General features: G+C 45.2%; 3 protein-coding genes across 3 annotated transcripts; 2 read left to right on the plus strand and 1 right to left on the minus strand.

Moving 5' to 3' along the window:
- Window positions 1–328: 328 nt before the first annotated feature.
- On the plus strand, window positions 329–3,970 carry CSUI_007935 (uncharacterized protein). The gene is made up of 4 exons (XM_068068077.1): window positions 329–358; window positions 1,031–1,143; window positions 1,617–2,078; window positions 3,338–3,970. The coding sequence occupies exons 2-4, from the start codon at window positions 1,129–1,131 to the stop codon at window positions 3,632–3,634; spliced, it is 774 nt and encodes a 257-aa protein (XP_067919945.1). The 5' UTR covers window positions 329–358; window positions 1,031–1,128; the 3' UTR covers window positions 3,635–3,970.
- A 70-nt stretch (window positions 3,971–4,040) lies between these two features.
- On the plus strand, window positions 4,041–5,461 carry CSUI_007936 (uncharacterized protein). The gene has a single exon (XM_068068078.1). It carries the CDS (start codon window positions 4,473–4,475, stop codon window positions 4,593–4,595), a length of 123 nt encoding a protein of 40 aa, XP_067919946.1. The 5' UTR covers window positions 4,041–4,472; the 3' UTR covers window positions 4,596–5,461.
- A 760-nt stretch (window positions 5,462–6,221) lies between these two features.
- CSUI_007937 (phosphatidylinositol 3- and 4-kinase) lies at window positions 6,222–14,844 on the minus strand (the record flags this gene model as incomplete). Its single annotated transcript, XM_068068079.1, has 4 exons — window positions 6,222–8,301; window positions 8,829–8,987; window positions 9,978–10,113; window positions 11,350–14,844. Coding segments are annotated over 4 exons (5,391 nt in total), but the record flags the coding sequence as incomplete, so codon positions are not given.
- Window positions 14,845–14,971: the final 127 nt, after the last annotated feature.

A 14,971-nucleotide genomic window follows, 5' to 3' on the forward strand; every position in this document is an offset into this window, starting at 1 on the left:
TCTATCTATCTATCTATATACCACATACAACTGCTTTTCTAGCTTCGTTTCTTCTTTGACTTTGTCTTCGTAGTCATCGCTCCCTCACCGCTCCTCGGGAGTCAGTCAGATCGAATCTGCATGCAAACCTTTTTCATATGTGAAGTGAATGGCTCTCTCCCTCATAGTAACCTTGAGCTCTCTTGGCATGCAAAAGGGGAACCTTCCGCCTAGGAATATCTCCCTGTATCAGGTTCCGAAGAGTTCTCTAGTAGAATCTGAGAACGTAGACTTTCTTTGATCAATCTCTTTCATCTCCGTTTTCTTTCCTTGGATTCTCAAGGCAAAAGAGAGAAGGGAGAAGGAAGACTTTTATGAGGTGTGTCTGTATTCTCTACTAACGAAGATGAGAATCTTCACGTCGCTTTCTGGAATCTCTCAGGATCTAATGCACCCCGTACAGATGGGTCTTCTATGTGTCAACTCTCTTGTAACTTCCCTCACGACATGTCCGCGGATAGACACCTGTACCTCCATATACGTTTTCATTGATCTGTATACATATATATATATATATATAGATATGCCGCAGTAGAGCTAGATGGTGTCAGCGTATCATATGTCGAAGACCTTTCAAGACAAGACGAGGATGGCTCACGTTGGTAGAAATAGCGACGAAGACGTTCGTAACGCAAACGTGTCAAGCTGAGAGAATCTACTCCTCATGCGAAGGAGAGAGGAAACGGCATTCGAGTCGTTCTATACAGTCACGTATGAATGTGTAGGTGGAGGTAGATGTTTTATCCGGTGTAGGTGGAGCTAGATACTCTCTAGGAGTCTAGATATAACGAGATGGATGCGGATGATTTAGTCTTACGATATGAAGCTCCCCTTAGTAGCGGCAAACGGAGGAGTGGACCGTCTATCCTTGTGTATAAGGACTACGTATATCCTTCCTCTGGCTTTTTTTCTCTCTCACACCACCCTTCTTCTTCTTCTAACTCATGTCTGTCCTTCTGTGTTTGTCTTTCTTTACGAACATCATGATAAGAATGGCTCTTGGACGAGGAGAAGAGGAAGAGACTAACTCCCAAGGTTGTCAGGCAGTTCATTGAAGACGTTGAAGACCGCTCGAGACTTCTAAGGCAGATGGACCTTGAAGAGGTAATACATGCAGACTCGACATGGGTCTAAAGGCTCGGGAGTAGATGTGTTTCTTTCCGCAGGGCGTCAATTTCTTTCTTTTCCTAGAGAACAGCACTTGCTGTTGAAGAGGGGAGATCAATTCTCTACTTCTTAGAGTGAAGAATAGAGAGCTGTAGGCCCACGCTGCTCTTTCATCTGATGCATGCTGACGCTGTCTCTTCTCCTTTCTCCCTCCTGGCTCTCTCTAACTCTTCTTCTTCTTTTTCACCTGCTTTTCTTTCTTTCTTGTTGATCTCTTCTGTTATCTTGTTCATCTTGTCTTCTCCTTCAACCCTTCTTCGTAAAGAAGATTCTTTCTTTCTTTCTTTTTCTAACACACCATCCTTTCCCCCTCCTTCTTTCTCTCCTTCATCCTCCTGCCTCTTTCTTGTCTTCTTCCGTATCTTCTTTCCTTTCTCTCCCTCTCTCTCTCTCTCTCTTCGTCTCTTCAGCCTATCGCATCTCTTCTTCAAGAGCGCGAACGCCTTGAAGGAGCAGATGTATCCGATCGACCATCTCTGCGAGACCGTAAAGCTCTCTTGAATCGTACAGGAGGAGGCGTAGAGAGAAAGATGATTGAGAACGCGACCGATCTAGATCCTGTCTCTCGGGCTCTTCTCTTACAATTCCATGACTCGAAGATCAAAGTAAACAACCCCATTCTTTGGATGAAACAGATACACGAAGAAAAGAAGAAAAGTCGGAAGCATGTAGAGAGGTTCTCACCTCTCTTTGAAATGTTTCTCTTGCATGCAAGAGTTAATCTACAGAAAAGCCCTCCTCCTGATGACGTCCCCTCTTACGATGAATGGAGGCAGCAGGAAGGATCAGCGAGAAGAAGAACAAGCGGACGAACAGGGAGAGATATAGGCTCCATCTATCCTTCTTCAACCCCTCTTCATAGTCGGAAACCGGTAAGAGAAAAAAGAAGAAAAGAAAGGAAGAGAAAAGAAAAGAAGAAGGAGAAAGAAATCCCGTCCGTATCTACTGACGCCGCTCTTCAGAAGGCGTGCATGTCCACGAGCTTGAGACAGGGTGGTAAAATAGAAGGGATGATGCGGAGAGAGGAATTCTCACAAAGGCGAAAAGAAAGATAGACAGATGACAGGATTTTGCTCTTCTCGTTTCTGTGTCGGTCTGTCGTTTTCCATCTTCTTATCTAGACAAGACAGCGAAAGATCTTGTATGTAATGTGTACTGAATATCTATGGCAAAAGAAGTCGTCGTCGTATCTCTTCTTAGGGGATAGCTATACTGATGTGTCTTTCCTTCCTTGGAGAGATTCTTATCTATATAGGCTTGTATGGGTAGATTCATGTCTATATAGGCTTGCCTGGATGGCTGTCTGTTCGAGGAGCGAGTCTATAGACTTCATGTGAATGGCCTACATGTGTCTGATGTAAGCGACGAGAAACAGAGAAGAGGGAAGAGGCGGGGGGGGGGGCGATGAGTCTCTCTTACTCAGCTTTGTTTCCTATGGAGGGAAAGCCGGAGTGACGTTAGGCCATATCTCCGGCTCTCTCTTATCTGTCTTTCTCTCTATATATCTCTCTCTACATAGATAGACATGCTATGAGACATCCTGGGGCCACATGTCTCCACCTATCCATAGACAAACTTGTCCTGTGAGCATGCATGAAAGCCATGTTCGTAAGAGATGGTGACAGCCTCCCCTCTACACTTCTCTCACCCTTCTCTTCAACATGCATAGGGGGGGGTAGAGTAGAGTTGCTCTCATGCAACACAGCTAAGGAAAGTTTGACGGTGTGTCTACGTGAGCCGTAACTACAGCATACAAAGGTCATCATAGGCTATGGTTGAGACCCTCCACAGATACACATAGGACCCCATCTGTCTATCTGTACCTACAGAGAGAGAGGTGGGCAGAGGTGCATGGGTACAGTGGTGTGTCTATGTGGGGAGTGTATGAAATCTTCCTGGTCTTCATGTCAGTTGATTCTGCGCTTGTCTCTCTCTAGAAGTCTAGAATGAACCCTATGTGTGATGCATGCTATTGCTACTCTTCTCATAGATTGATATCTTCTCTTCTTCACATGCTTCCTCTCTCTTCTTCTCTCGAAGACATAGGCTTCCTTTGTCTATCCCCATATAGACAATCCACCTCTATCTCTTCCTTTTCTTTATCTCTGTCTCTGTCTGCTTTGTATTGCAGATTGTTGATCCGCTAGAGTATATGCTTGATCATCTCCCAGAAGGGACGTCAGACTTCTTGCAAGACTCCTCTGATGAGACCGTTAGCACCCAGGCTTTGAGAAATCTCCAGAGAGAGATGACTACAGCGCTACTTCCCCCTGGAAGCCGAAGAGAAGGCATGCTAGATGAATATGTGAACTTGAAAGATCTCCATCCAGAGATTCCTGAGCTTACCGAACTTGCAGGAGGGAAGGGCGCCAATCAAAGATGTGAAGTCTTTCTTCCTCTTGTTGTAGATAACGAACTAGGCGACTAAATCATCCTCATAGCCATGAACAGGGGGGAATCCCCACCCCCACCTCCCCTTCCTTTTCATAGGAAGGTTAACGGAAATTGGTAGATAGACATAAGGCTGCCAAGGGGTTGAAAGGGTTTGAGAGAGAAGAAGAGGTCTTCTTCATGAATGGAAAGTCAAAGCAAAGAGGTCACGTCTTCTGCGACGGTTGGCTTCTTGGGCTTGTCGGTATCACGATGAGACAGGAATGAAAGAAAGAAAGATTGAGACGCCAGAAAGGGAGAAAGTTCTGCATCTTCATTCCCGCTCTACGCTTTCAGTGGCTGATGCTACGCACATCAATCCAATCACCGAAATCCCTATATATATATTTATACATGTCTGCATGCGTGTATATATATATATATATGTATATACACGTCGATAGGTTTATGTGAGTATCGGCGCCTCTCTCTCTCTCTCCTTTGTCTTGTGTATCTCGAACACAACAGCAGGGAAAGGAAGGTCTAAGAGAGAGATGGATGGAGAAGAGTATGGAGTAGGTTGCCAAGTTATCTCCCTTGAAAAAGTCAAGCAAAGTAGGGTCTGTCGTGAAAGATCAGAAGAAAAGTAGAGAGAGAAAGTAGGTGTGTGAAGGTCTTGTAAGTTGTCTGTAGAACTCATGAGAGATATGACGAGTTGAGAGGGAGCGAGCTTGTAGTGTAAAGACAGACTGAATAAGAAAAGAAGAGAGAGAGACGAGAAGAAAGACGACAAGAAGAAAGAAGAGTAGAAGAAGGTAAGTCATCTTCCTTTCTTCTTTGATACTTGCCACGTTTGCAGGCTTTACTCGCTTTCTCGAGTGCATGAAGACAGGGGGATGTTCTCCATCTTCTTCTTCTTTTTCTTCTTGCTATTCCTTCTCATCATCCATCTCATATCTCTCCGTGTCTTGACTACTAGCCATGCTCTTCGCTTCATCTTTCTCAGCGCCATGTTGTAATTTTACTCTCCTCCTATATGCTACCTGTATAGACAGGGAGGGGTATGTAGAGATAGAGATCTATCTTCGCAGCACGCATCTGTAAATGTACACAGATAGGTGTGAGTTTGGATATGCATAGGAGGTCTCTATGCAGATTCATACCCGTATATACATATCTGAATATGTATAGAGATGTACATCTCTCTCTCTCTATATATATATACGTGTGATCCGCAGCGAGAGATAAGAGAATGCCAGTGGGGGGGGGGTCTGTTTGGTTTTTCCTACTTTTCGTGTGGGTACTTCTTCTCCTGTTTATGAAGCATGAAAGGTGTACATACACCGATCCATATTCCTAAATAGGCGCATGCCTATCTCTTCCTACGTCCATTATGAAAGACTTGGATTTGACTTTTCTTCTTCTTACTCTTGTCTAAGCTTGTTATCTTTCCTTTACCTTGACATCGTTTTCAAGCCCCCTTTTTCATAGTCTATCTGTCAAAGAGAAAGAAGGTGCTGAAGAAGGGTGAGAAGGCCTCGTATTCCCCACGTGTAAGACATAAAGCAAGGAGAGGCTGTTGAACTAAGAGAGAGAGAGAGAAAGAAAGAAGAAAATGACATGGAAAGGGCAAGAGAAGGCTGGGGAATTTGAAAAAGGGAGAGCCGGGTCGGTTCTCTCCTCCCTCTTTCTTCTAGCTGTGATGAGCTCTACTCGACCCTTCCTCCACTGAAGTCGCCCTGTCATATGGAACTGCTGAGAATTCTCCTAAGACGAGAGAGGCCTCTCTCCAGCTCTCCTCATTGAAAGACAGACTTGATGGTTTCTCCATTGATAATTCTCTCTCATCCTCTTTCTGACAACTATAAGACTTTTCAAGAGATACTCGAGGTGTAGATACACCTCAAAGTGCCATAAAGACCCAAAGGACTATCTATTTCACAACGTTCACTCCACATCAAGTTGACTTTGTCTATCGGATATTTATCGTTCTTTCTTGACCTGATCCTACACAGTTATACATATTCATACACATACTCATCGATACATCTATGTATCACGTAGTATTTAGGCACCCCTCCTAACGCCGGCAGGTCCCCTCACTAGACACCTCTGGCCGATCGGAGACTCTCCCTTTTCTTTTTCACAGTTCAGTTTGCAACTCCCTATGCTTACATGTGGGGAATTCGGTGTATCGATCCAAATCTCCACTGCTACACACGGCAGCGCAGTCAGGCTCCCCACACCTTCAACGAGGGTCTATCGATGGCGATGGTTCGGCTTCACTCGTGGGGATCCGATCGAACAGTCATCCTCTACCTCTTTATGAATCTATGGAAGCGTGTATCTCTACAGATGCTAGGAAGTTCTTCTGTACGTTTATATGTATTGTATCTATCCGAGGAAATAGCTAGATACTTGTGCTTTCTGTAGGACATGGATGGTAGTGCATCTCCTGTATATCCACCTGAGAAGTGTAGGAGAAAGAGAAAGGTAAAGGCGCGAGGTGATTGAAAAGATCATTCACAAGAGAAAGACAGCTAGAAACCGAGAAGTAGTGCAACAAAAGAAACCTGAGAGTTCACATTCTTCACTCCCTTCCTCAGTTCGACAGAAGAAGAAATAAGACCACGACTGAGAGACCAGCGATCATTAATCCTCTCGAACTGTATAGACACTTCACACCACTCTAGGTAGTCTATCTCTCTATCTCTCCTTTCATGAGCCCTACATACACACCTGAAGCCTTCGAGACCGAGAGAGTCCAGGGACACACTCTCCTTCTTTCTTCTGTATGTGAATTCTATACATGTTTTGTACGTGTATGATGATGATAACTATTGTAGAGATATCCCCTGTGCTAAGGACCAGCATCATAGCTACACATGGATAGAGGCATATCCACGGCTCTCTTCGACGAAATTTAGCATTCTCTCACATTCCTTGAAGATGAGGAGAAGAAGATACCAAAGAGACAGAAAGATAGGGAGCTTCGCTCTTGGAATGTCTCCGCATCTTCTTCTTTTCGTCTTATCTCCAATCGACTGCGACCTTGATGAAGAACGGAGAGACATTGTATGGATTCCTTGATAGATCTCATCTTCCCCCTTTTCTTCCTCAGTGGTTATCTCCAGTAGAGCGCCCATTCATGCAGCTTATCGACAACGGCTGGAAAGAGAGCCTTAGCGCTACTAGTAATGACTCCTACCAGATATCTTTCTGCGTCTTCATCGTTAAGATCAAGCCTCAGTTTCTCTTTTACTTTATCCACAGCTGTACATACAACTTTTCTTCGCTCGATCAGACCTGCTCCAACAAGCCCTGAAGGAGCTATGGCGGGTGTTGCTGTGGTGGCGATCATAGAAGGAGAGAGATGGCGGCTAGCTGCTCCTACTAAGGTCGAGGGGGAGGAAGTAGAAGTTGCCTTGCTACTAGATGAGGGATGATTGGGGTGAGATGACGATGAGATAGACGAAGAAGAAGAAGAAGAGAGAAGAACAACCGGATTATCCGACTGTACATGGTGACTCTTAGGATGACTCCTCACACTACTACTGGTCTCTCCTTTGCCGCTAAGTCCTTTCGGTGCACTCGAATCATCGATGAGAGGGCGCACAGGAGAAAGAAGAAGAGGCGACGTTGGAGGGGGGGGTTCTCTTACAGTTGAAGTCGCTGCGCGGCTTGTATCCGGGGGATGTGAAGACAACGGCGTAGCTTGACGAGGATCTCCAAGGGGTGGAGTCTTTTGTGGTGTATGGACACTACCCCTTCTTGCACGATCGATGAGCTGGGGAGAAGATGATGCAAGAGAAGAAGAAGAAGGAGAACAAGACTGTCTCTCTGATAATTTAGGAGTCATCATAGCTGAACCCCTTCCTTCGCTCTCTCCCTTTCCTTCGTTTCTATCTACAGAATGATGACATGAAGAAGAAGAAGCTGTAGGACTTTCACTATGACGACTAGGGTGAGAAGCGACGCTTGGCACGCTCGGATTCCTCATTCTATGGCTTCCCCCCCCCTTGTGGTTGGGAGGGTCTATGGTGAGGTCTCCTCCTCCTACTCCCCCTTCGCCTCTAGAAGGAGACAGCGAAGAGGAGACGTCGACCCCTCCGGAAGGGAGAGAGACAGGAAGTGCGTTTTTCGTTGGAGGCGGCGACTCTTTGAAAGGCGATAGAGAGGCAGCGGTTGCATGAGATGAAGAGACAACAGACATGTCTTCCTTCTCTCCTCCTGCTCCTGCTGCGGCGTGACTATGGCTCGAAGACTGCGTGCGAATGTATGAAGAAGAAGAAGAAGGATTTCCCTGTGGGGGAGGTTGTGTGGATGAAGATCCAAAGAGATTTCCTTTACTAGACAGGCGGAGAGGGAGAATGTTACTATTACTGGTAGAAGTCGAGAAAGAATAAGACTGGTGACTCGCACTAGGGTTCGATGAAAGGATAGGAGGAGATGGAGGAGCAGAAGAAGATGTAGTAGAAGAAGAAGGTAACGGAAGAGGAGGAGGACTGGGAGAAGAGACCACGACAAGATTTTTCTTGATATCTTTGATCCCGGAGTCGATCATGAGGTCAAGCAAAACACATAGAAGATTTGCATGCCGCCGAAGAATTTTATACCCTTGACAGCACTGAGCGACAAAGAGGTTATACCCCTCTCCTCCTATCCCTCCGAGAACTTCCAACATCTCACTGCAAATCTTCATAGGCGGAGGAAATGGCTTAGGATCTACGCAAAAGGCACAGATACAAAACACAAATACAAACCCAATTCATATATATATATATATGGAGAGAGGAAGAGAGAGAGATAGAAGAAGAGCGTGGAGGCTAGAGAAGAAGGTGAGAATCTTTCTCTATTTTGATACGTTTTCAGTGAACTGAGTAGTAAGGTACTCTATATGACGAGCGGACGGAAGAGAAACAAGACCTCCAGACAGAAAGCCTACGCCATGTGCCTATCGAACTCTAGGTAGAGAGATCCGAGGGTAGATATCCGAATAGATAGATTTGCATACTTCTCTCTTGAAGAAAGAAAAGGAAAGGATGATGACGCGTGATCATGATACCTGCTGCGTGGGCTCTACGATCAGAATTTTCCTCCTGTCATCATGCCATCGTATGCATGCAGCAGCTGTACATACACCGGGTGTGTGGTGAAGCCTCGTCCGTTGTCTCTCTTCTTCTCCTCCTCTGATCCCTCCCCCCCAATGTTGTCTCTTTTGTGAAGTGTCTGGTTTCTCCATTTTTACTTACCTTCTCCTAGAATGAAGCCGAAATCGATATGGCACAATCGACCGTCATGTCGAACGAGAATATTATCTAAGTGTCGATCGCCTATGCCCAAGAGAAACGTCACGAGACTCGAACCCGCGCAGCTTCTGATAAAGTTACTCAAAACTCTCTTTGAGAAACCTGATGAGAAAAAGAAAAAGAAGAAATGGAACGGAAGAAAGAAAGAGAAAGAAGCCGAAATGCACAACTCCCTCGCGCGATGTCGGTGTATAGACAGTCAAAGGTAAACAGCGTGAAGGCGTTTTCTTCCTGTCTAGAGGACGTTTCTCTTTCGTACAAATCACATAGCTTTCTGTGTAGAGAGACCTACACAGGCTTGCTCTCATGAATGGAGATCACCTAGGCGGGTCTAACTAGTATCAACAGAGGCAGATAGACAGAATCCCCCAGAGGAATGTACACGTCCCATGAGACACCTACAGACTTCGAGACACGTAGATTATACTAGTCGGTACGTCCATATACACGTGTAGGTGGATAGATAGGCTCACAGAGGGATAGATACATAGACAGGCAGCGTCCCTCTGGAGATACACTCCATCTGCCTTTCCTAACACGTCTAAAGCTCTCCAGTACATACAGCCGCCGAAGAAACAAAACCGCTCAGGACTCCGAGAAGGAATACCTGGTGGATGAGACCCTATATACAGGAAGTCGAATAGCAACAGACTGCATACACGGCAAAAAGATCCTATACATACAGACAGGAGGAGGGACGTGAAAGGAAGTCTATTGATAGTCACTAGGAGATTCATAGAGACAGACTCTGAGACAGAGAAATACAGTGATCGAGAAATAGATACAAAGACCATAAAGACAATAGAGATAACCGCCTTCATTCGCGCCCCCTCTCTGACGTTACTTCCGAGATACATCTACTTTGTTCAGATTTATGCACGCGGCTACAGATACAGGGACAAAACAATCACGAATCGACTCTATCTATCTATCTATCTTTAATCTATCTATCTTTAATCTATCTATCTATCTATCGTCCCACATCATGTCATTCATTCGTACCTAGGATGCATGCATATGATACATACAGCTGTTCATATTTGTCTGTATGTGTATGTATTTGTATGGGTGGACTGTGAGTGTTGTATTTACCACATGGACTGTTCGGGTCTGGATGGAGATATGTGAAATAGTTGATAAGGTTTTTATGTTTCTTCTTGATCGAACTTAAGCATTCAGCGCCCTGTACAAATTCTATCAAGCCATCGTCCGTCGAGAAAGCAACGACCTATACACACACATACAAATATACACATACACATCACACATACATACCTATTCATGCATAACCATACATTCATACAGACACATACCTACATATACATGTTCATTGATAGGCAGACACATGCATACATACATCAGAGAGGACTAAGCAAGGGTTGAGACTTGAGACAGGCTAAGGGTGATTCTCGGGTGTATGTACAGCCGAAACTTGTACAGGGAAGGAAAAGGGAGAGAGGGAGATCACTTGTGCCTTCTGAGATATGTATACACTGATGGAAGATAGATAGCCACACATACACATGAAGACAGACGTGTAAAGTCCAGATGCTACTGGTCCTCTCGATGAACAGCCAAAAGGATGGAATCTTCCTCCCTCCTATACACAAAGAACAGATGCATATATATACACATATATATCTATATATATTTGAATATCTGATTAACTACACATATGCTTTCTATCACGCTTACGCAAGCACCTATCTATAGAGGTACATACAGACAGATAGACAGATGGACGTGCCGCGCTATACAGTTAGGCAGAGAGAGCGAGAGACGATGAGAAGCATATAGAACTTTCCTCACTCCACTACAGACTGTAAAGAGCCATAGAGATGAATGCGCCACTGGCTAGTAGAGAAACAATGTCTCCGCCACCCCTCTACTGCAAGCTGAAGACGTCGAGTGTGAAACAGAACATGGTAGAATCTTCTCTATCCCTAGTGCGATCTCCTGTATCTTCTCGATTGAAAGCACCTACATACTTATCTATACAAATCAAGATACACATGAACAGAAACAGAGAGGGGCTAACGGATAAGGACATCAATGGACCAAGAGAGACACACACAGGCCGATAGACAGATAGATAGATAGATACACAGACAGATAGACAAATACACAGAGAGATAGACAGACTGATAAACCGAAAGAAGGATAGATAGATACATACATAAACGCCTGAAAGTCGCGTCTAGTGTGAGTATCTATCTTTAATCTATCTATCTATCTTTAATCTATCTATCTTTAATCTATCTATCTTTAATCTATCTATCTGTATGTAGAGCGTGTCTGTGTGTAGATATCTAGACGAAAACGTTGATATGAATAGGTTCTCGATTGCTTCTTCTTTCCTCTTTTCACCGAGAAAGCGTGAGAGAGAAAGCCAAGAACGACAATTATATTGAAGAGTGTCGAAGTGTGCCTTTTTCATTCAACATTGACTAGGGAGCTTTCTTACTCTATAAGGTGTCAGCTTGAGGTCTAGGCCGTATTGCTTGAAGAGACAGTCGATAATGGAGATGATCTGAAGAACCAGCATATCTTGACGTAGATCATCTCCCGCCTTATACAAGAATAATTTCTTCTCTAGCCTTCCTGCTGAGAGACTTCCTCCTCTTCCCTCTCTTTTCGAACTTCGCATATGTTGGTCATTCGAAGGAGAGACCGATGCCGCACTCTGAGAATCACCATACTTCTCTTCTTTTCTTCTCTTCTCCTCTATATCATCCATCTTCTCTACTTCCCCTCTTCTCTTCTTGTCCTTCTCATTCTCTTCTTCTTCTTCTCCTCCTCTGCCTTGGCTCAAAGAACTTCTTATAGAACCTACTAAAGTCCCTGCAGCGCCTGGCACCCTTTCCATCTTCTTCTTCTTTTCCGCCTTCGCTTCTTCTTCAAGCTTCGCATCTCCAACCAACTTGACCTTTCTTTCTCCCCTACTTTCTTCTTCTCCTTCTCCTAGCTTTCTCCCTGGAAAAGAGAAGGGGTTATCGGGGTAAGTAGGAGATCTTGCTGAAGAGACAGGAAGAAATTTATCGCTATCACAAGAGGGGAGATGATCGTGTACATTCGTAATAGACGCCTTCTCTCGTGCAGATGTCTTGGAATTCGTGTCAGGGAGACACTTGAAATCTCGGTCCATAACTTCCCCTCTCTTCTCAGTGAGGTGGATGGCTTCTTTCTTCTCTTGAGAATCTTTCCTTTCTTCATATTTTTCACACGCCACGCTCATCTGCCTGTCCCTATCTGAACCGTCTCCAGGCTTCTTCTCTTTCTCCGCATCTTCCTTCAGGATTCGGTTCTTTTCTTTAGCATGAAAAGAAACACCTCCAAGTTGTCTTACTTCTTCTTTTTCTTCTTCTCCTTTGCTTCGCTCCCCTCTCTGGAGTGGGTCTGCTCCGCGAGCGAGAGGAAAGTTAAAATCTTCTTCATCTTTCTCTCTATTTATCCTCTCTAGGACACTCTCTAAGCCTCTCTTCTGTTCTCCTCCCCCTTCTTCTTCTTCTTTCGACATGGTAGCATGCATACTAGCCGTCATTATGATCATCATGTCTTCTTTAATTTCTTCAACTTTTCTTCGATTTACTGCAGTCAGATCTTCAATCCGTTGTTTCTCCTCTTTCTCTTCTCTTTCTATTTCCCTAACACGCTTTCCTGCTATGATCATCTTATCCTCTCTTCTCTCGACATTTACACCCCCCTCTTCGGCTTCTTCTTTCTCACGTGTGTTTTCTCTCCTTCTTGAACGTTCTTCTCTCTCCGCATCTTCTTCATTAAGACCAACAGGCTCTTTCCTACTCATAGTCACTTCAGGAAGAGCCTTCTTCTTTCTGTTTCGTCTTCTTTCTTGTGCTTCTCCCTCTCCCCCTCCGCCAGTCAAGCGTATAGAGACAGGGGTAAAGATCCAGCATGCTAGCACAAGAGGATAGAGACTGCTCTTCACGACCCAGCACTCAGAGATCTCAATGCCGACTAGCCTTGCATGCGGGTCAAGAGGAAGAGGAATACCTGGCCACGCTTGATAGGGACGTCTACTTGAATGATCTTCCACACTATGTTCCGTCATACCTTCAGTCTCTTCTTCTTCTTCCTCCTCGTTACCATCATTTTCACCCTCTTCTCTCTCTTTCGATACCACAAGCTGAATTGCCTTCTTCTTCTCCTTCTCTGCTTCTTCTTCTAGATGGTTTAAGCTGTATGACGTTGCGGATGGCGATGTATCTGTTGTCTTTTTCACTAGACTCCTAGTGTGGCTGGGGGTACTCGTCTTATCATCGGATGAAAGAAGGAGCTGAGAAGAGGAAGAGGAAGAAGAAGAAGGAGAGAGAATGACTACCCCTGTTGAAAGATGCCTCTCGTCCTCCCCAACACCTTCCACGCAGGTTCGATTCCCTTCTTCTGTTCCACTTGGAGATGCCTTGATAGCGACATTTTCTTCATTTCCACAGGCAGAGGAAGCAAGGGGGAGAAGAACAACAAGAGAAGAAGAAGACGATGAGCGAGAAGGGCCTTGAAAAGGTCCAGAATTCCCAGGAGGAAGATGAGAGGACGACGATGGAGAGATGTCTTTTTCTTCATGTGAACAGTCGGGTACAGGAGGATGAGGACCAGGAAGGACGATCGTAGGAGACGAAGAAGAGAGAGAGGAAGACGAGCGTATGGTGTCTCTTCCTATCGCTGTACCCCCTGTTTGAGAAGAAGAAGAAGAAAACAACGAGGAACCCATACCCACTCTCTCAGAGGTCGTTTCTCTTTCCTTCTCCTCCGTCGAATCGAGACTTCTCCGAGCATAGAACTCTTTCTCATTCGATGTCTCTCCTACTTTAGCTCCTCTACGATGAGAAGAAGAAGAAGATGAAAGAGACGATGACGAGGAAGAAGAAGAATCAGCACGGTTAGGCGGAAGGGGGGGGCCTCGATCATGGATTCTAAGAGGAAGGGGAAGATCTTCTTCGTCTTCGTCATTTCCTTGGAGCTTTCTTCCTTTCTCTCCATCGTCCTTTTTGATCTGACGCATAGACCCCTCTCCTACACTTATCTCAGGAGGATTCGAGATGATACAAGCTCTCTCTGTCCTTGCAGATGACAAACCCCCACGAACTCGACAATGTATAGAATCCTCTCCTAACACCGCTTTATCGTGTCTCCTTGTGCTTTCGCCCTCCTGTCTCGTCTCTCTTCCGACCACAGAAGACGACGCTTGTCGATGGTGCGGTGACAGGCTTGTAGCTATAGCCCCCACATGAAGAGTCTGATCAGCTAAGCTCCACCCGTCATCCGTTCCTCTGCTACGAAGAGAAGAAGAGACGTCGCTTGAAACCTTTCGTGGCTCGGTGGTATTAGCAGCGGCTGGAGACATCAAGGTAGTCGGGGAAAGAGAAGGAGAAGAAGAAGAAGGAAGTTGTTCTCCTGGCCTCTTTGTAGCACAGGTATGAGGAGCATCAAGAGGGGCGTTCATAGTTCCTTTCACTTCTAGCCTAGGAACAGAAAGAGAAGAAGAGGAAGAAGAAGCAGGAAGAGAACGCCGAGGAGGAGAAGAAGAGACGTCCACTGGGGTGGTTCCGGTTGTGACCTCACTAGAGAATGGAAGGTCCGGAGTGCGAGAAGGAGAAGAGGCCTCTGGGATGGGCGTCTGACTGTGGGGTGTATAGACACTTGCAGAAGGAGGAACACGAGGAGACCGCGCTGCGACAAAAGAAGACGAGGAAGAAGATTTCTGGCCGCCTTCTCTACCTCTTCCTACTTCTTCTCCTCCTAGTGTAGGAGGAGGAGAGAGAAGAAGAGATGAAGAAGAGGAAGATGACGATAAGAGAGGAAGAGAAGGAGAAGAAGCAGAAGAGACGGAGTTAAGTTTCTGTCCGAGAAGTTGAGAAGAAGAGGAAGAAGAAAGTGATGGGCGGAGAGTGTAAGATGAAGAGGGTGGAAAGCCAAGTAAATTAGGACAAAGAGGTGACGCCTGTATATACACCACAACACAGAAAAGGACAACAAGAGAAGGAATACACACCAAGTACGTTCGCCACCATATACATAAACATGCATAGATGAAGACGTGTATAGAAATATATATATATATATGAATA

This window comes from Cystoisospora suis (assembly GCF_002600585.1).
Source record: "Cystoisospora suis strain Wien I chromosome Unknown contig_4309, whole genome shotgun sequence".
NCBI lineage: Eukaryota > Apicomplexa > Conoidasida > Eucoccidiorida > Sarcocystidae > Cystoisospora > Cystoisospora suis.